At 42.4% G+C, this 20,250-nt stretch overlaps 1 protein-coding gene across 1 annotated transcript; it reads right to left on the bottom strand.

Annotated features, from left to right (window-relative positions):
* Nucleotides 1–9,862: 9,862 nt before the first annotated feature.
* On the bottom strand, nt 9,863–10,957 carry LOC120738213. Its single transcript, XM_040039402.1, has 2 exons — nt 10,184–10,957; nt 9,863–10,040 (listed from the first exon to the last, which is right to left on the bottom strand). Exons 1-2 carry the CDS (start codon nt 10,856–10,858, stop codon nt 9,900–9,902), a joined length of 816 nt encoding a protein of 271 aa, XP_039895336.1. The 5' UTR covers nt 10,859–10,957; the 3' UTR covers nt 9,863–9,899.
* Between the last annotated feature and the right edge of the window lie 9,293 nt (nt 10,958–20,250).

Raw genomic sequence — 20,250 nt, 5'->3', positions numbered from 1 at the left:
TCGCCCTCAGACCCACAGGAGCTCTGACCTTTGACCTCCTGACCCTAACCATTTTAGTCTATTTGCATCTTTAAATGCAAATCCATCCAAACTGTAGCAGAGCAAAACAAGCTGGAAGCTGTTCTATGAATCATGTTCATACCAGAGTTTCTGTTTCCAGCTCAGACGGGTTAAACGCTGCTGCTGTGCTATATTTGTCATTTCCTGCTTTCACTACCACCCATGTCAAAGCACTGAAGTCATTTTATCACTTTAATGCAGTAAAACAGGAGCTGTAAGTCTGACATTTATTTACTGTCATCACAAACTGGATTAGCACCCAGACAAAGGTCTAAAAAGGTGAAAATCAGCATTTGATTATTATTATTATTATTATTATTATTATATCCTGTTTATGTGGATGCACTTTTCTATCTGTCAGTGCTGAAGCAGACGTCACTGATCACGTGACTCTGAGGGATGTTTCCAGCACCTCGCTGAATCTGAGCCATGAAGATTTAAAGCAGCCCTGAAGGCAAAGCAGGTCTGAGCCTGTGTTAGCAAGCTGTACCTAATAAAGTGGCAGTAAGGACTCAGTCAGTTATGATAAGAGCCAGCAGGGGGCAGCACAGAGAGGTGAGGTGCTGTCAGAGAAGCAGGCTCACATCAGACTGGTCATATTCCATCATCTATACCTGAAATAATCATCAAACACATGCAGAGCAGAAACATGTGGAAACATCTGGAGCTCAGTCTCAGTTTGATCCCTCAGAGGTTTACCTCAGTCCTGCTCCTCTGCTTCCTGTTTACAGCGCACATCATGCTGTGTACTGAGAGTCATGTGGTCAAAGCGAGGCCCTGGTACTCTGACAGAGAGCTAGCACAGTCATCCTAATGTGTGACATCACTTCTAACCAGAGAGCATTCAGCTTTCACACCCAGCCTACATCCTGTCACACTGAGCATGTGCAAACACAGCAGCCAACATCCTGTCACACTGAGCATGTGCAAACACAGCAGCCAACATCCTGTCACACTGAGCATGTGCAAACACAGCTCTCAGCCTCCATCACTCACAAGCTCCAGCCTCCACTTAAAAGCCCAGAACAAAGCTTGTGACCAACACGGTACAGACAGAGGTGATGTCCACGCTCTGTTTCTGGGTGGGAAACTCACCTGTGGGTGTGGCTGTTCCTCCCCTACAATCTCTGATGTCATAGCTGCTAAATTAGACTGAACTGAAGCCAGACTCAAACAGAAAACAGCCTCAAAGACTCAGAGAGAGAGCACTGCGCCATCTCTGGACCCAAATATATGTTCCACCACCACGCTGCAATACATCTTGGGATAGAGTGGGCCCACCTGTCCTTTAAATCCAGGGAGAAGGAGGACACGTTTGTGGGACCCTGGGATTCTGGACGGCCTTCGTGGCCTCGCTGTGATGTCATGGACCTTCAGAGGAAGCAAAGGCTGAATTTAAACACACCTGCTGACTTCCTGTGTTCTGCTCTGACAGCTGCCATGTGTCACAGCCTGGATAATAAAGCCATCAAACTTCACTCAGTTCCAATAACACCATCAGTGTTTGATGTCCAGAGGATTCATCAGCTTTAACCATGATAGAAGCAGGAAGTTAAGATGAAGATGAACCATGTTGTGACTGAAGGACAAAGCTGAAACATACAGATGTGTACAGATGTGTGGAAAACTAAGCAGCAGCCATGTTTGGAGGCTCACTGAAGTCCTCCCAGCTGACAGTAGAAAAGTCTGATTTTTACTGTGAAAACCACAAACATGTTTAGTGAATCATTTTTAGAACTTAGAGAAACTGTTCATGTCCAAATTCTTCCCAAACACCAAATCTATAAACAAGCATGAAATGAAATGAAGCAAAAGCAAACTCAGGCATGATCTGTACAAATACTTGAAAGTGTTTCCACAACAATCAGGTACATGTACAATAAGATAGCACACAAATGATTTGTGCCACTACAAAAAATAGTTCCTGTCCACCAGCAGACATTAAGACACATCACAGGCCTGACAACGGGAAGTGTATCACTCATAAAAACGACACGCTTAAAAAGCTGAACAGAGTCCAGAGTGTGGAGAACCAATGAGAGCAAATACAGAGAGAAGTGAGAGTAGAGCAGCCAATCAGACGGGTTCAGGGCTGAGGAGGCGGAGCTGCAGACTAAGGTGGAGCAGAGTGGACTCTACATGAGAGACTGCAGATGATAAACGTTGACAATAATTCCTTGATGAACGTGTGTTTATGTGAGGTCAGATTATAAATGTCCTCAGTGAGCTGTTCAGTCTGTGGTTAGATCTTCTGTTAGCGCAAACATTATTGCATGTTACCCACAATTCATGTGAAACTTTCACAGTGGAATCATTCACATCCATGTGTTAGCTGTTGTTCTGCTGGACCATTTCTAATGTGCATTTAGCTGTATGATCTCTAATCAATGATCCAAATCATTGATTCAACTCATCAAAGCCCCCAAAATGGTCTTGAAATGCTGGATTTGTGACATTTGAAGTCAAATGTGAAGAAATTATTTCTCTGTCATTGCTGCTGCTGCTACATACATACAAATATCAAAGTTGAGTTTGTGTCAAAGTGCAGACATGATGAAAAATGTCCGTTTCATTGATTTCCATGCCCTAATAAACACACACATATACATATAAACATATATACAGTCAGATCTAATGCTTGTAATTGTTCTGTAGTGATTCTATGATATTTCAAAATCATATTCAGTAAGTATCCCATGAGTCCATCTTCAGTCTGATTTCCACTTCCTGCTTTGAGCTCTGTGTGAGTCTGTCTGTACAGTCACATGACCAAGAGTGTGTCAGCAGGAGCTCTGCAGGTTTCAGCGTGAGTGCAGTGAGATGATGATCCAGATGTTTGATTCATCATCTGCATGTTGATTTAAGGTAAATCAATATGATTCATGTGAGAGCTGCTGCCACATTAACACTGTGTTGTCCACACTTAGCTGCAGGTGTTCCAGCTGGTTGACATCCAGAAGGACAGAGGGACACTGTTAAGGTTCAGTAGCACAGCTCTAGTGTTGTGTATCCTCTGCAGGTGGAGTGCTCCACTTATGTGAAACAATAAAGTGAAGTAACAAAGTCCAGGAAACCACCGAACTCTCCAAATCCATTTGACATCCAAAAAGAAGGAAATAAAGTGGAAACTTCAAATCAAAGACAAAGTCAAACATCCAAACTCAGCCTTCAGTTCACTGTGTGCACACGCACTCACAGATGGTCACATTTGAGATCTGAGCTGGGAGGAAACTGTTTAACAGCAGCTTCAGTTTCTATTACACCTTTTCCATTAGTACTTACTCGGCTCGGCTTGGCACAGCTCCACTTGGTTCTTAGGGTTTTCCATCAGGTGCTAGTTCTTGGTACCAGCTACTGTTTTGGTACCTACTCCACCCGGCTTCCAAAAATGTGACATCAGCAGACTGCAGTCCATTGATTGGCTGGTCGGTGGTTTTACTCGATTAGTCACGAGAGTGTTTCCTTCACCAAAATCAAAAACGCCATTTTAGAAACTCAGCAACGAAGGAAACGGCTCCAAAGAACAATGGTGTGGGGGACGGCACGAGATGTGGGGGGTTGAGCGGTTGAAGGTTTAGGAGCTGGTTGAACTGGTCCCAGAACTTTGACTGTTTTCATAATTTCTCTGCTTTAGAAAAATGAAACGAGCACCAAAAGGTAATTACAGCTGCTATATCAAAGTGACGAGTGCCGAATACTCGTTAAGACCTGGATTCAGGGCAATACACAAGAAGACTGAAGAAGAAATACACTGAGAGCATTTCTTTCAAACTGCAGTGTGCAGCAACAAATACTGCAGTTCTAGTACTGCCAGCTCAGGCAAATACTTCACTGTAAAACTTCATAATAAGTGTTGGTGCTTTGTGCTGGAGACATAACACAATAAACATGGTAGACTGAGACACAATAAGAGACAAAGCAGAAATTCACACCAATCTAAACGGATATTCAAATGTAGAATCACACAAATGTAGAAATGGAAGTTACATCAAAAGATGAAGAAAGTTGAAAGTATTTTGGTTTGACCACTGACAGCTTCCAACACACAGATTTCAAAATAAAAGCTCCATATTTATGACGTTATTTTTGTGCCACTATTCTGAGCGCACGTAAAAAAAAAAAAAATGCAGGTGCAAGTGTTGCATTTTGTGGAGAAACTTATTTTGAGCGAAGAAAAGCTAAATCTGGTGGCTGTAGCTCAGGTGGCAGAGCAGGTCCGCCACTAATTAGAAGGTCGGTGGTTCGATCCCAGGCTCCCTCCTGACTGCATGCCAAGTATCCTTGGGCAAGATACTAACCCCATGTTTGCCTACTGGTGGTGGTCAGAGGGCCTGGTGGCGCCAGTGTCCGGCAGCCTCGCCTCTGTCAGTGCGCCCAAGGGCAGCTGTGGCTACAACGTAGCTTGCCAATGTGTGTGTGTGTGAATGACTGAATGTAGTGTGAAGTGCTTTGGGGTCCTTAGGGACTGAGTAAAGCACTATACAAATGCGGGCCATTTACCATTTAAATCTGAGTGAAATGCAATATCCCAGAATCCATTTCGTCCAAAACTCAAATGAGGCAGTGGCGGAGTTTGAAATATTACTCTTTCTGGGTCACAAAATAAACTTTTAAGATATTTTCATACGAGAATGGTGCTGTGTAAACTTCAAATATCTGCTCGATTTATCAAGACATCACATATTTGCAAAAGTGCTCTTATGTATTCTGCCTCGTTTGAGTTTTGGACGAAATGGATTCTGGGATATTGCATTTCATCACTTCAAGCTGATTGGAGACCAAAGCAGCCAGTCAGATTTTTTTGCATCCAAGTCTGTGATTGGCTGGTTTTGTGGCACAAATATAACGGTGTACAGAAAGAGTTGAACGCGCACGGGCAGAAATGTTGAGAACGCAAGCAACACATTGTGAGCAAGCGCAAATTCAAAAACTGAGCGAGAGGGGCTGCTATTGTGTGTGTGTGTGTGTGGATAATAGCAAACACTGAAATACATTTTTTGCAAGCAGCAATGAGTTTTGTTCAATCCAACAAACAGTAAATGTTATCATCTTCATTCAAAAACAGAAAGCTAACATATTTGCTGATGTTCTGTCCGGGTTCACAGCTGCTGTGTCTCTGTGCTCTCTCACAGCTGTGTCCTACAGAGGAAAGATGGTCCAATGCCTCCAGTGGTTCACAGACTGGATCTGATGTTACTGTACATGCTGTCTTTACCTTCAGACCAGAACCTGCCAACAGAAAAAGACTGTCAGTGTTTCATTTATCATTTCTGACTGAAAACAGCTTGGCTCATTATGACCTGTTCTTTAGGAAATATGAAACATGATTATCTGTCATTAGTTATTAGCTTCACAATCAAAATCTGCTTTTCAGCCCTCAAACATTTCCAGTTGCTGTTAAACAGAGCAGGAATTTATCACACATCCTTTCCAAACATCCCGCTTTTAGTTTGGATGCTGACATCATTTGACTTTGGAAACAAAAACTACCAGGGTCACAATGATCAGTCTGGCTCTAAGGTGGAACTTATGCACAAGTTGAGTTGATCTTAGTCTGAGACCTCTCAGTCCATTCTGTCCTGGTTACAGGGACGTCTTTCCTGACTCAGCCAAGTCATTCACTCATGTCTCTGCAGCTGTTCGGGCTCTTTAGACACATCTTTCACCAATTTTCTTTCCAAAGTCTTTGAAATCTTTGCTTCCTGCCCCTGCCATGCCTGCTCCATACTAGAGCCCTGCACAGGACTTTTGGTTTTTTTTTTTGTTTTTTTGTTTTTTTTGTGTCCCGTTTGGATCTTTAGCCATCAGAATTGTTGTCTTAAGGCCAAGAAAGATGCCAAGCGGATTTATTGGCCGTAAAAACAACGTGGGCTGTGTTTATTTCTGCAGTGACCTCATCCAAGTTGCCCAGCAAGCATACTAAAGGGGAGGCTGGAATGTTACATTTCAGACACTTTGATAAGTCTTCACATATCTCACGCCAAAACTTCTGAACTGGTGGACAGAACCAAAGAGCGTGGATGTAATTGTCCGGTGTATTTGCTGTGCAGTGTGAGCAGTTGTTGGAAGGCGTATAGCCTATCTTGAACAACCTATGACCAGTATAGTGCACTCTGTGTAATATTTTGTATTGTATTAATTGCAAACTGGGATTTCTGATCCACTGAAAGGTTTTTAAGCATATCTGAGACCAAAGGTTTGGGTCTAAGCTGATCGATAAATCTGCTTCCCATTTTGCAATAGGAAGGGATATTGATTCATCTATTTTAGAAAGTGTTCTGTATATTTTAGACAATAATTTGCGAGGTTTTAGACTAAAAAATTGTACCACACTTGGTGGTGTTTGTAATTCAGCTTCACTGGGATTAAATTTCTTTTTTACTATGGATTTAATTTGTTGATATTCCAAAAATCTTTTCTTGTTGATCCCATATTGTGTAACTAGTCTGTCAAACGAAATAAAGTCTGTTCCTTCCAATATATGTTCCAAGTATTTAATTCCTTTGCAACTCCAATCTGGAAAGTTTATCATATTATTGTTTTGTAATATGTCCGGATTGTTCCAGATAGGTGTACGTTTGCATGGGATTAATGAAGACTCTGTCATTTTTAGAAACTCCCACCATGCTGTCAGAGAAGAGCTGATATTGATGCTTTTAAAGCATTCATGTCGTTTGATGTTTGAGCTGATAAATGGTAGGTCTGAAATTTCTAGGTTATTACATAGTGCCTGTTCTACATCTATCCAAGGTTCATCTAAGAGGGTGTGTTTAAACCATCTAGAGATGAACTGAAGCCTGTTGGCTAAAAAATAGTGATTAAAGTTAGGTAGATCTAATCCTCCTTTATCCTTGGTCCTTTGCCGTGTTTTTAAGCTGATACGTGGGGGTTTATCTTTCCAAAGGAATTTAGAAATATACAAGTCTAGAGATCTGAACCAATCTTGTGATGGCTTATTTGGGATCATTGAAAATAAATAGTTTATTTTTGGCAAGACCATCATTTTTATAGCGGCGACCCTTCCCATGAGTGATATGGCTAAAGATTTCCATCTAGCCAGATCGCCTCTACTGTCTTTAAAAGTGGGATGTGGTTTAATTTAGTTAATTCTGAAAGTTTAGGAGAGACATTAATACCTAAATATTTTATATTTCCAGATTGCAGTGGGGAAGGAGAAGAATTATGGAAGGAGCAATTAATCAGAAGAACTGTTGATTTTGACCAGTTAATTGAATAATCTGAGACTCTTGAAAAAGAATTTATCAATGCAATTACCCCAGAGAGATTGGTTTGTGAATTTTGGAGAAAAAGTAACACATCATCCGCATAAAGGCTGATTTTATGTTCTACATTCTTACATTTTATGCCCTTAATTGTTGTAGCCTGTCTTATTATTGGGCATACTTATCCGGGCTTCCTGGAGTTCACCTGCACCTGGCGTCAGTGGCGAATCCAGTGCCATTGCTTGGGTGTCACAGGACTCTTGTTAAATCCCACTCCTGCTCAGTTTCTCACCATTACTGCTCACTGTCCATCTCTATCACTCCTGCTCCCCAAATATTGTGTCCAGCCCACCCCCACCCTCAGGCTCATGGATATCAATGGATTTAACATGATATCAAATTCAAATTCAAATTTTATTTGTCACACACACACACAACCATACACAGTATGACATGGGGGTGAAATGCTTGTAGCTGTACAATGCCCGACCATTAAATGACAGAAAAAAAGTTTTACAATATTTACAATTTACAGGTTACTACAAAATTTACAAATTAACTTAGGAATTTACAGTAAAGAATGTGCAAATAGCAGAAGAGATTATAAAGATTATAAAGATTATAAATTATAGGAATTATAGGATTATAGGAAATGTGTGGTGGTGCGTGTGGTGATGTGATATGTATGAGAGTCCAGTCTTATAGTGACGTGTGTGGGAGAGTCCAGTCCTACACCTGGTTCAGGGCCCGAATAGCCTGGGGGAAGAAGCTCCTCCTCATTCTCTCTGTTTTGGCCTTAAGGGAGCGGAAGCGCTTCCCAGACCTCAACAGCGAGAAGAGTCTATTGTTGGGATGGGAGAGGTCCATCATAATCTTCCTAGCTTTGGACTTGCACCGCTTGGTGTAGATGGACAACAGGTCAGGGAGTTCTGATTGAATGATGCGTTCGGCTGAGCGCACCACTCTTTGCAGATCTCGCCTGTCCTGCTTGGTGCTGTTCCCAAACCAGGTGCAGATGTTTGCCATCAGGACGCTCTCGATGGTGCAGGAGTAGAAGTTCTTGAGCACCTTCAGTGGCAGATGGAAGTCTCTAAGTCTTCTGAGGAAGAAGAGACGCTGACGGGCTTTCTTAACCAGGGTGTTGATGTGGCAGGACCATGACAGGTCCTGAGTGATGTGGACACCCAGGTATCGGAAACTGTCCACTCTCTCCACTGGCGTGCCACTGATGATGAGGGGTTTGTAATTCCTTGCCTGCTTTGTAGTGAAGTCCACGATCAGCTCCTTAGTCTTGCTGATGTTTAGGAGGAGGTTATTCTCCTGGCACCAGGTCTCCAGGTTCCTAATCTCCTCCAGGTAGGCCGTCTCGATGTTGTCGGAGATCGGGCCCACAACAGCAGTGTCGTCAGCAAACTTGACAATGGAGATGGTGTCTGATGTGGCTACACAGTCATAAGTGTACAGTGAGTACAGCAGGGGGCTTAAAACACAGCCCTGAGGCACTCCAGTGCTGAGTGAGATGGAGGGGGAGACTTGTTTTCCCACCCTCACTGATTGGGGTCTGTCTGTGAGGAAGTTGAGGATCCACTGACACAGTGATGAGCTGAGTCCTAGATCTGTCAACTTGGTGAAAAGCTTAGAGGGAATTATTGTGTTGAATGCTGAACTGTAGTCCACGAACAGCATCCTAACATAATTCCCTCTGCCAGTGTCCAGGTGACTCAGGGATGTGTGGAGCAGGTGAGATATGGCATCGTCTGTGGAACGATTAGTCCAGTAAGCAAACTGAAGTGAGTCGATGGTGGCAGGAAGTGAAGAAGTGATGTGATCTCTCATCAGTCTTTCAAAACACTTCATCACAATTGAAGTCAGTGCTACTGGACGGTAGTCATTGTGGCAAGCGGGCTGTTGTTTCTTTGGAACAGGAACAATAATGGACTGTTTGAAGCACGTGGGAACCACTGCTTGGGCCAGGGAGAGGTTGAAGATCTCCGTGAACACCGGTGCTAGCTGGTCAGCGCAGGCTCTCAGGACCCGGCCAGGGATTGCATCTGGTCCTGCTGCCTTCCTGGTGTTCACCCTCCTGAAGGTGTTCCTCACAGCATGCTCTGTGATGATGAATGCATTTTCTTCACTGGTGCACTCCGAGCGGGCGCAGCCGTTTGTTGTTTTAATTGCTGCGGCGTCGAAGCGAGCATAAAACGTGTTCAGCTCATCAGCCAGTGAAGCATCGGCATTCATCATTGAAGAAGCTGGTCGTTTATAGTCCGTTATAGTCCGCAGTCCTTTCCACAGGCTCCTAGAGTCGCACTGTCGTAGCTTGACTCTAGTTTTTCCCCGTAGCTCCGCTTTGCCTTTCTGACCGCGCTGCGCACGTTGTAGGACGCAGCCTTGTATAGGTCCATATTACCGGAGACGAGCCCTTCATTGTAGGCAGCGGCGCGTGATCTCAGAGCGTCGCGGATGTTTTTATCCACCCACGGCTTCTGGTTGGGAAACGTTCGGATGACAGTTCTTTCTGCTGTGTCGTCCGCTAGTTTCCCGATAAATCCCACAACCGCTTCCGTAAACAGGTTGATGTCATCAGAGCTGCGCCGAAACATGTCCCAGTCTGCGTCATCCAGTGCGTCCTGCAGCGCGGCCACTGATTGGTCCGTCCAGCGAGCGACCTCCCTCCTGATTGGTGGTTGCTGCTTTAGCCTTTGTTTGTAAGCAGGCATGAGGAAGATGGCGGCATGGTCCGATTTTCCAAATGCCGGCAGGGGCTGAGCCTTGAACGGGGTGTAGCAGTGGTCTAATGTCCTAGTGCCCCGGGTGGGGCAGTTGATGTGCTGGTGAAGGTTGTGAAATGTCCGTTTGAGATTCACTCTGTTAAAATCTCCCATAACAATGAGTGCGGCATCTTGGTGAAGTGTTTGTTGATGTGTGAGAGCCTCATGTAGCTCACATAAGGCAGTGTCCGAGTCCGCGTGAGGTGGAATGTAAACAGTGCAGGCAATGACCGCAGTGAATTCCCGAGGGAGATAGAAAGGGCAACATTTAACGATCAAAAGTTCCAGATTGGGCGAGCAAGAGCGTGTGAGTGGGGAGATGTTTGTGCTGTCGCACCATCTGTTGTTCACCATCAAACACACTCCACCACCTCTTTTCTTCCCCGACTCCATTGTCCTGTCCATGCGGTAAACCGAAAAGAACCCCGTCGGCTGCACGGCGTGGTCTGGTATCGCTGGGTTCAGCCAAGTCTCGGTGAAGCAGAGGAGGTTGCAGTCCCGAATGTCTCTCTGGAACTTGATTCTGGCTCTGAGGTCATCAAGCTTGTTCTCGATGGATTGAACATTGGCTAGCAGGATACTGGGCATGGGTGCGCAGTGTGCGCGAGCCCGTAGCCTGTTCCTGATGCCGGCTCGTTTACCTCGAGGCCGTCGCTTAGGGTCGCGTCCTTTGTTCTCTCTCAGGATCTCCTTTGGCCAGGTTGGATCCGGAGTTAAACATGGTGAAATATTCGTGTATTGTAGACCAATAGAAACCAAAGTGTCTCTACTGTAGCGAATTTGTGTGTTTTGCATGATGCCCATGCAAGATTATGGCAGATATAGCAAAAAGTGACGAAAAACTGCAAAAAGTGGAGAAGTTGGGGCAGAGCATCCAGCACGGCAGCCGACCTCACCGGCGCCATTTTCTGAACTACTGCCACCACTGTGCTTCACTGTGGGGATGCTGGAAATGATTGATGCTTTCTAAAGAAAACTAGTGTCTTTAGTGTGTTGAAAATGCCTCACTCTGCTAAAATGTTGATAAAAAACTTGACCGTTGACAGAGGAACAAATCATTTTGTTCTCCTCTGCAGAGCTCAGGTAACATTTGATTTTGTTGTGCCTGAATAAAAAAAAAGACTACAGCTGACAGATTGATTGTGCATCCAAGTTGTTGCTAAGAAAACACATTGATATCATTCAGTTGGTTCTTACCTGCAGACATTTTGGGCAGCATTCATTTCCTATCTGATCCTCTGCTGGAAGACACAAGAGGCTGAGACTGTCATCAGAATGATCTGAATGGAAAGAAAAAGGTTTGAAAAGGTTTTAATTGTACCATCCACGACTTACAGACTACACTGTACTACTTACAGTAGCGAGGAGTGCTCAGACATTAGTTACTCATGTTTGATGTAAATTATATGTACACGTGTCACAGCTTTTGTCATGTTTCGATGTCATGTTTTAATCAGATTCTCAGCTAAAAACATTTTCTTCTAAATTCTCAGTATTTATTTATCAGCATGTCTAAAACGACTCAAAACTGACTTTCCACAGCAGCTGGCTGATCAGATACTATAGAGATGTAATCTATTACTCTGCTGAGACAGAAGCTCTCTCTGAGATGCACTAACAGTGATCATGTTTCTTTCAATAATTTTATTTTACACACCAGAATGAGACCAAGATTAAAGCTCCTCCTAATTATATTCTTAAGACAGTGTTTGAGTCTTTTTGTTCAAACACTGAAGTCCAGCAATATGTCTGTGAAGGTTCTCAGTCATCCAGATCATCGCAGTCTAAGGAGCTTGGAAAGAAAAGCGTCTGGACTTCTTTAAGTTGCTTGAAGATGTTTCACCTCTCATCCGAGAAGCTTCTTCAGTTCTAAGGTCAAATGGTGAGAGTCCCAGATTTAAACCCAGTGGCAGTAACCCCCCAAAGAGGGACAACTGATGATCCTCTACCTTGGCTCATGTGATTAGGTAGAGGATCATCTGGGACTCTCCACCATCATAATCTGATCAGAATGGGCACAGTGTTGTTATTCCAGCACTCCCTGAAGTTTGAAAAGCTAAATGTCCATTTTAAAGTGGTCGAGTGTAGGATTGTGTTTTCCTTCCTTTGTGCAGTTCTTACAGTAAACATGTTTGAATGTTTCCTGTTCCCCCAATGGCTCGCTTCTTCCTGTTGGATAAAGTTGGTTTGGAATAACATGTTCTTATAGGTTTAAATGAACTTCAAACTGTAATCCACTTACAAAACTGTCTCATTTTATTGAAACAATCCACATTTGCATCCATTCAAGGTACATTTGACATATGTTCTGAACACGTTTGTACACATGATGAAAGGACAGATGGTGTTTGTGTGTCATTCTTAAACTTAGTGTGAATGTTATGTTTCATAATGTAGAACTACTTAGAACAAAGTCTTTGGGAACATTTGGAGAACACGTTTAGGAAAGTAACATCCTGGTAGAACATTTTCTTAAAGCAAAGCAGAGCTGCAACATGACTGTGAGGATTCAGAATAATAAAGTCAGAATACTTTATTATTATGAAGACTAAAGTGCACCTTAATGCTGCCAATGAATACACGTTCTTTTTGAAAGCATGTGTGAGCACAGCTGACATGCACTACGCCACTTTATTTGAAGACATCCCACCTTAGCACTGCCTCAGTTCTGGATGTTTCCACAGACTCCTCTGGGCTCTGTGCACCTAAAGAAAAGGTCAAAGGTCAGCAGCACATGTAGTTGGAACAATTCTTCATTTACAAACAACAGTCGCACAAACTATACTATTATTTTCCTCCAATTACAACTTTTCACTTCAAGAAATGGTCCTGTATGATTTCTAGGTTGTGATATGAAAAACTAGTTCCAAATGGCAGCGATTCACTCAGTAAACATGTGTTTCCTTCACCAACCTCACACACAGATCCAATAAGATAAGGAAGTGGGCAGTATAGTACAATATGTGTTATTTTGTACTGTACTGCCCAAACTAAAGATCTGCTTAACTGTTGGAAATGATGAAATGATTCATATGTTTATTTTGGACAATACAGCAGAAGATCAAACATGAAAGTGGAGAGAGATAAAACAGAAAACATGCAGCAAAGGGTCAGAGGTCAGACTCCACCTGGGCCACTGTATTCAACAATGAGCCAATGATCATTTTGTCAAGTAGTGACTAAAATGTGTATATATATATATATATATATATATATATATATATATATAACATTCTGTAACTGTAACTTCTGTCGGTGCTGTGCTTTTGGAAACCGAATTTCCCAGAGGAACCCACCCGAGGGATTAATAAAGTTCTATCTTATCTTATCTTATCTTATCTTATCTTATCTTATCTTATCTTATCTTAAACCAGAGCCCTAACGTTATGACTGATAGATGTCAATTCATTGATCAGCTGAGCTGCTGCTGCTGATCTTCTTCTTCATCATGCACAGAAACATTCGGCTTGTTTAAATCAGTAAATAACTCCCACTACTCTCATTTTGAACTGTTTCCATTCAAAATGCTGTTAGAACAACGATCATTGTATAACTTCATAAATATCACGTGTTGTTTTCCACATGTAAGATCAGCAAACATACAGAAACTTCCTGTTGCCACACACGGCCTCTAAAATCTCTTCCACGGTTTCTGTCTGAAGTCCACTCTCTGTGTCGGATCCACAGGAAACACAAAACAACAAGATCTTATTAACATGGTTTTCAATGTGTGTCCTTACAAAAAGTCCAACCAATGAACAAATGTGTATATTTGTGGAGGCCTAACAAAAGCATCACACATTTCTATGTTTCTATAAACTGGTGTCAAACACAAATATGAAGAGTTTCATTGACAGACTCCAAAATGCCCCCGCTGTGAATCAAAGGGAAATCCTACAGTGTGACCAGAGAATCTTAATGGCTCTGACATCAACACATCCACAATGTTGGATCCAGTTCTACCTAACAGAGTTACTAAGACACACCCTCTGCCAGCATTACAGCAGCTCCACCTGTTTCGCCTGCCTCCTCAGCACTCTGTACACCTGAAGAGAAAAGAAAGGCTCCAAAAGGACAAATCTACAAAAGATTCATGAATTTTCATCAAACAATAACATGTTTGCCTTCCACAGTGTGCTGTTAGACACCACTGTACCTCTGCCATTTCAAAAAGAGCAGCTTGGTAACATTTTGGCTCCAAACACTTTGTGTTTAAGTTCCTAATCTTTGTTTTCTTTGTGAACCCGACAACATCTGGAGCTTTTTGACTCATAGAAACATCATTTTGTTCTTTAGATGACAGCCGATTGTGACTGAATAATGAATCACTGTTAAACCAATAAAGACAAAAATGCTGATTTTACAGGAACTTTGTTGGAGAAGCTGTAAAGACATGAAGCTGGTGTAGATCCCAAAAAAGTTGATAGTGCTGATCAGCAGTTATTCCAAATAAAGCTGTTTTATATTTGAGATGAAATGAATTTCTGTACTGATATATAATAAAGATAGTTGTTTTTGATCCCCTGTATTAAAAGTTGATCCAGTTTAAAGTCAGCTTGAGTTTGATTTCTTTATGTCAAAGTGCTGCTCATGATGTTGAGCTGCTTATGGAATAAAAGAGCAGCTGGCCTGGGTGTGATTCTGACCCGGGCCACTTCCCCTTTCTCTCTCCCTCTGCTTTGCTGTCACTTATCTTCACTGCTCTGTCCAATAAAGCTGAAAAAGGCCCCAAATCAAAGAAATCTGCCTGCAGCCTCTGAAATGTCTTCTGTTTCCTTCAAGAGGCCGGCGGCTTTTTCAGCGTCAGGCCATCAGACAGTCCAGTAGCATTTATGATGATGTCATGATTTTGAAGTAGTCCTGTGTCGGTCTCGTTTGAGACCGACACAGGATCTTTGAAGTGAACGACTTGAGCCGGCTCCTTATTGGGAGCCGTGGGTTTTTTTTCTTTCTCTCAACCTCTCTCTCTCGCACATTTTTTCTGCTTCACTCTGCACGTGAGTATGGACTCAAATTGTGGTCATAAATATTTTGTGCTTGTAAATCAGTTTTGTACTTGTAAATCAGGATTTTTATGTGTAAAAAGAATTTGTATGTGTGTAAAAAAGATTTGTATGTGTAAAAAGAATTTGTGTGTGTGTAAAAAAGATTTGTGTGTGGACTTAGCCAAAAAATACGTGTGAAACTCTGCACTCAACTTACTAGTATGAATTTTGACCCTATTTTTCTTCCTTTCATCTGATTGGCCAATTCCATGTCAATCACAAATTGAACAATCCAATCAGAGAACAGATGGGTATGGCTATTTGAGGGGTGCTTTTTTGAACTGCAGGTCCTAGGTGCAATGACTCCCAAGCTAGGCGAGTGCCTCCAGCAGATCCCAGGTACAACATCTGAGATCTCTGTCCAGAAGAGCGCAGTCCTAGGAAAAGCGAAGATACTGCGCAGGACCCTCAAGCTCCCGGCCTCTGGTAGAGGACCTGAGCGTGTAGGATTGACTGCCCGCAGGGGAATTTTATAGAGAGAGAGAGAAAGCGAGAGAGAGAGAGAGATTTAAATATAGATTTTTTTTTTTTTAATAACTTGTTTTGGACAGATGATGAACTGTCCATTAGGGTCCTGTATGCATCACTGTTTTTCATTTAGAGGTGTAATTATGTCTAATGAGAAATTTTTAATTTTCCTTTTTACCTCCGATTTAAATTTTAAGCTTTGTTGTTAACCAGGAATTGTAGTTCATGGATTTTTATTTTCCTTATTTAGGTTCAACGTTAAACGTGTTTATTTTTAAAGACAAATATGTATTTTTTTTTTATTTTGCAGACTGAATGGCTGTTTCCTGTCAGAGAGAAGCTGTGAAGCTGTGTTGTCAGTTCTCAGCTCTCATTCCTGTAGTCTCAAAGAGTTGGACATGAGTAAAAACAATCTACAGGATTCAGGATTCAAGTTTATGTCTGCTGCACTGCAAAATCCACACTGCAGCCTGAAAACTCTGAGGTCAGATCAAAAGATATTTTATTTTTCATCCACTGACAGGGTTAATGAATAAAACATTTTAGTAACAAAATTTATATCAACTATTTCTTGTTGTATCTTACTATTTTTTTCTTATTTTTGCTCAGTCACAGTAGACCACCAAAATTCCCAAACTTAGTAATTCCTAAAAGCACCGTTAATACGATAAAAAGTGAGTGCTTTTTGTATTTTTTATCTTCCAGACTGACTGACTGTTTTCTCTCAGAGAAAAGCTGCAAAGCTTTGTCCTCAGTTCTCAGCTCCCCTCTCGGTAGTCTGAGAGAGCTGGACCTGAGTAACAATGACCTTCAATATTCAGGAGTGAAACTGAGGTCAGGGTTCAGTCTTTTTCAAGTAGGATTATTTAAAATCTGTAATATATATTATTATGTTAAAATATTTAATAAAATCTAAATGTTATATACTTGTCAGGTACCTTTTATTTACGTTTGAGTTGAGTATTTGTCTCTGAATTGTTTGAATTGTCTGAACTTGTCATAACACTGCATTGACTCTTGGAGTCCTTTTTCATTAAATGATGTCATTTAATGTGGTCAAAGGAGTTTGCAAAGAAAAGCGTCTGGACTTCTTTAAGTTGCTTGAAGACATTTCACCTCTCATCCGAGAAGCTTCTTCAGTTCTAAGGTCAAATGGCTGAGAGTCCCAGATTTAAACCCAGTGGGACTATCCCCCCAAAGAGAGACAAAGGACCCCCTGATGATCCTCTAATCACATGAGCCAAGGTGTGAAAGCAGGTGTGGGACCTAATCTGCCCGGGTTTCTGGTGAGCTCATTGTGAAGTAATGTGGAGTAATTAGGACCCTACACCACCGGGCAGAACATGTTCCCTCTAAGCCTGAGGGAAAAAAGAAGGAACACACACATGTAAAGGAAGCACTCGAAACATGCGGTTATCCTAACTGGGCATTCATAAAGTCAGCAAAGAGGCACAGAAAAGAAGATCAGACACCAGCGAGGGAGGATAAGAAAGACAGACGCAACAACGTTGTCATCCCCTATGTAGCCGGTGCATCAGACAAACTCAGGAGAGTTTTCTCCAAGCACGACATCCCAGTGTACTTCAGACCCAGCAACACACTCAGACAAAAACTGGTTCACCTGAAAGACAAAACTCCTAAACACAGACTTAACAACGTGGTGTATGCTGTACAGTGCAGCGAGGAATGTCCAGACCGCTACATTGGAGAGACCAAACAGCCACTTCACAAGCACATGGCACAACATAGAAGAGCCACCTCCACAGGACAAGACTCAGCAGTTCATCTGCATCTAAAGGACAAAGGTCACTCTTTCGAGGATGCCAATGTTCACATTTTGGACAGAGAGGACAGATGGTTTGAAAGAGGAGGGAAAGAGGCCATCTATGTCCACTGTGAGCGACCATCTTTGAACAGAGGCGGTGGTTTACGACACCAACTGTCTGCCATCTATAATCCAGTTTTGAGTTCCCTCCCCAGACGCCTTAACACCCACTCACATCCTGGGCCATCTGTCCTCAGGAATTCACATGACAAGGTGGGGCCAGGTTTCACAATGAGCTCACCCGAAACCCGGGCTGATTAGGTCCCACACCCGCTTTCACACCTTGGCTCATGTGATTAGAGGATCATCAGGGGGTCCTTTGTCCCTCTTTGGGGGGATAGTCCCACTGGGTTTAAATCTGGGACTCTCGGCCATTTGACCTTAGAACTGAAGAAGCTTCTCGGATGAGAGGTGAAACGTCTTCAAGCAACTTAAAGAAGTCCAGACGCTTTTCTTTGCAAACTCCTTTGACTACGATGACCTGGATGACTGAGAACCTTCACAGACGTCATTTAATGTGCACAGTAAAGATAAATATATCACTGCCTTCCTTCCTATGGTCAGCATTGTTAATTTATTGTTAATCAAGTAACGAACTTCTGGGCTGGTTTATTGTAATTCACTGGTTGTCTTAAAAGCTCCCCCAGAAACCTTCAGTTTATCCAGAATAGTGTATCAAGATTACTGAGAGGTTAAACAAAGAGAGATGATATTTCTATTTATTAACTTTTCTTCATACAATTAGGTCCATAAATATTTGGATAGAGACAACTTTTTTTCCCAGTTTTGGTTCTGTACATTGCAACAGTGAATTTAAATGAAATAACGCAGATGCAGTTAAAGTGCAGACTTTCAGCTTTAATGTAGTGGACCCAAAGCCCTGGCCCCCTGGACCTGAAACAGGCATGTCCTGTGTCACATCATCAATAATATCTGTGTATGTTCACAAAAAAATCTTCTAAATGCAAACAACCACATCATCTCCAGGTCTCTTATCTGCTTAACTGATAATGACATGTGAAGGAATTGGTACAGGTTAAGTTGACAGCTGACATTCCTAGCCCTTTATTCCTGTTTGTTTCGTGTAGATGTGACCTGAACAGTCACACATGAAGGAACGTTTTTAGAAACAGAAATACTAGTCTAACTCAATAATAAACAGCTATTATATACAGGAGTCTCCAAAAATACCTTTTTCAGGAATCTTAATGATAAAAAGCTTTTGCCCGTTGTTACAGCGCTGGGCCTTGGAGGGAGTGAGACTGCCTTTTTTTTGTTCATGCAAATCCAAGTGTGCTGGGACTCATGGATGATTGGTTACTTGGAGACCTGTGCCGGCCCTCTTCTATGCAGATTGCAGTGTGACAGTCCACGGACCACAGAAATCTTTGCACACTTGACCGAGCTGGAACATCTGATGTTAGGATCTACACACTCCAAATGGCTTTACTAAATGTAAGATCATTAGCAAACAAGACGTTTGTATTAAACGACTTCCTAAAGTCACAACAGTTGGACTTTCTGTTTCTGACAGAAACATGGCTTCAACCCGGTGAGTCTGTAGCTTTTTCGGAACTGGTTCCTCATTTCTCATTCTTCAGTCTCCCTTGGCCCTCTGGTAGGGGGCGAGGCTTAGCCACCGTGTTCAACGCTCAATTTCATTGCCATCAAACATTACAGCATGACTCATTTTCTGGTTTTGAACTCCAGCTGTTTGAGTTACACCTAAACTCTGCTGCGCCTTTGCTGTGTGCCCTCATGTACTGTCCTCCCAAGTTTAATAAGGATTTTATCAAAGAGTTTTCAGGTTTTATGGCTGGAATTGTTATTAAATTCAACAGTTTTTTAATCCTTGGTGATTTTAACATCCATGTCTGCTGTGACTCTAAACTTTTGGTCACGGACTTTTAAAATATTATTGACTCTTTTAACTTGACCCAGTGGGTTACCGGTCCCACACATGAAAAAGGTCACACACTGGAGTTGGTGCTCTCCCACGGGCTGGATGTGTGCATCACGGAAATATCAGAGTTGCGCATCTCCGATCATCTTCCTGTGTTGTTCATTCTAACGCTGCGCTGCTCAGTAGATAAGCCATATGCCCCAGCGCGCAAAAAGTGAGCGCTTAATGCTCTAACAGCGCCCGCTTTTTCTGCTGCCTTTATGGATTCTGGAATAATGAACTCCAACTGTGAAAGTGTTGAGGACCTTTCAGACATTCTTCATTCTACCTGCACTGATATCTTGGACTCTATTGCTCCGCTCAGGACTGTGCGTGCTAAGCATTTATCAGAGCCATGGCTGAATGAACATACGCGCTCCCTCAGACGTGACAATAGACGCGCTGAAAGGAGATGGAATGTGCTCAGCTGTCTTAGAGCAGTTTGATCCCGTCTCCCTTAATGACTTGACTGCGGCAGTTAGTAACCTAAGATCATCACACTGCCCCTCTGATTGTCTCCCTCCAAGCTTGCTTAAAAGCACTTTTAATACCGTTGGGCCTTTTATCCTGAGATTAATTAATATGTCCCTTGCTACAGACTGCGTCCCATCATGCTTTAAACAAGCTATAGTTCAGCCTCTTCTTAAAAAACAAAACCTGGACCCAACTGTTCTGTCCAACTACAGGCCTATCTCAAAGCTTCCTTTTCTTTCTAAAGTCTTGGAGAAAGTGGTCTACCTACAGTTGCCGGCCCACCTTGATTTTAACATGATCTCTGAAAATTCAATCTGGTTTTAAATCACTACATAGCACAGAGACGGCACTTTTAAGGATTTTTAACAATACAGGGAGTGCAGAATTATTAGGCAAGTTGTATTTTTGAGGAATAATTTTATTATTGAACAACAACCATGTT

This window comes from Simochromis diagramma, unplaced genomic scaffold (genome assembly GCF_900408965.1).
Source record: "Simochromis diagramma unplaced genomic scaffold, fSimDia1.1 OVJJ01000105.1, whole genome shotgun sequence".
Lineage (NCBI taxonomy): Eukaryota > Metazoa > Chordata > Actinopteri > Cichliformes > Cichlidae > Simochromis > Simochromis diagramma.
The sequence above is the reverse complement of the archived record's forward strand: the minus strand, read 5'-3'. Positions and strand labels throughout refer to the sequence as shown.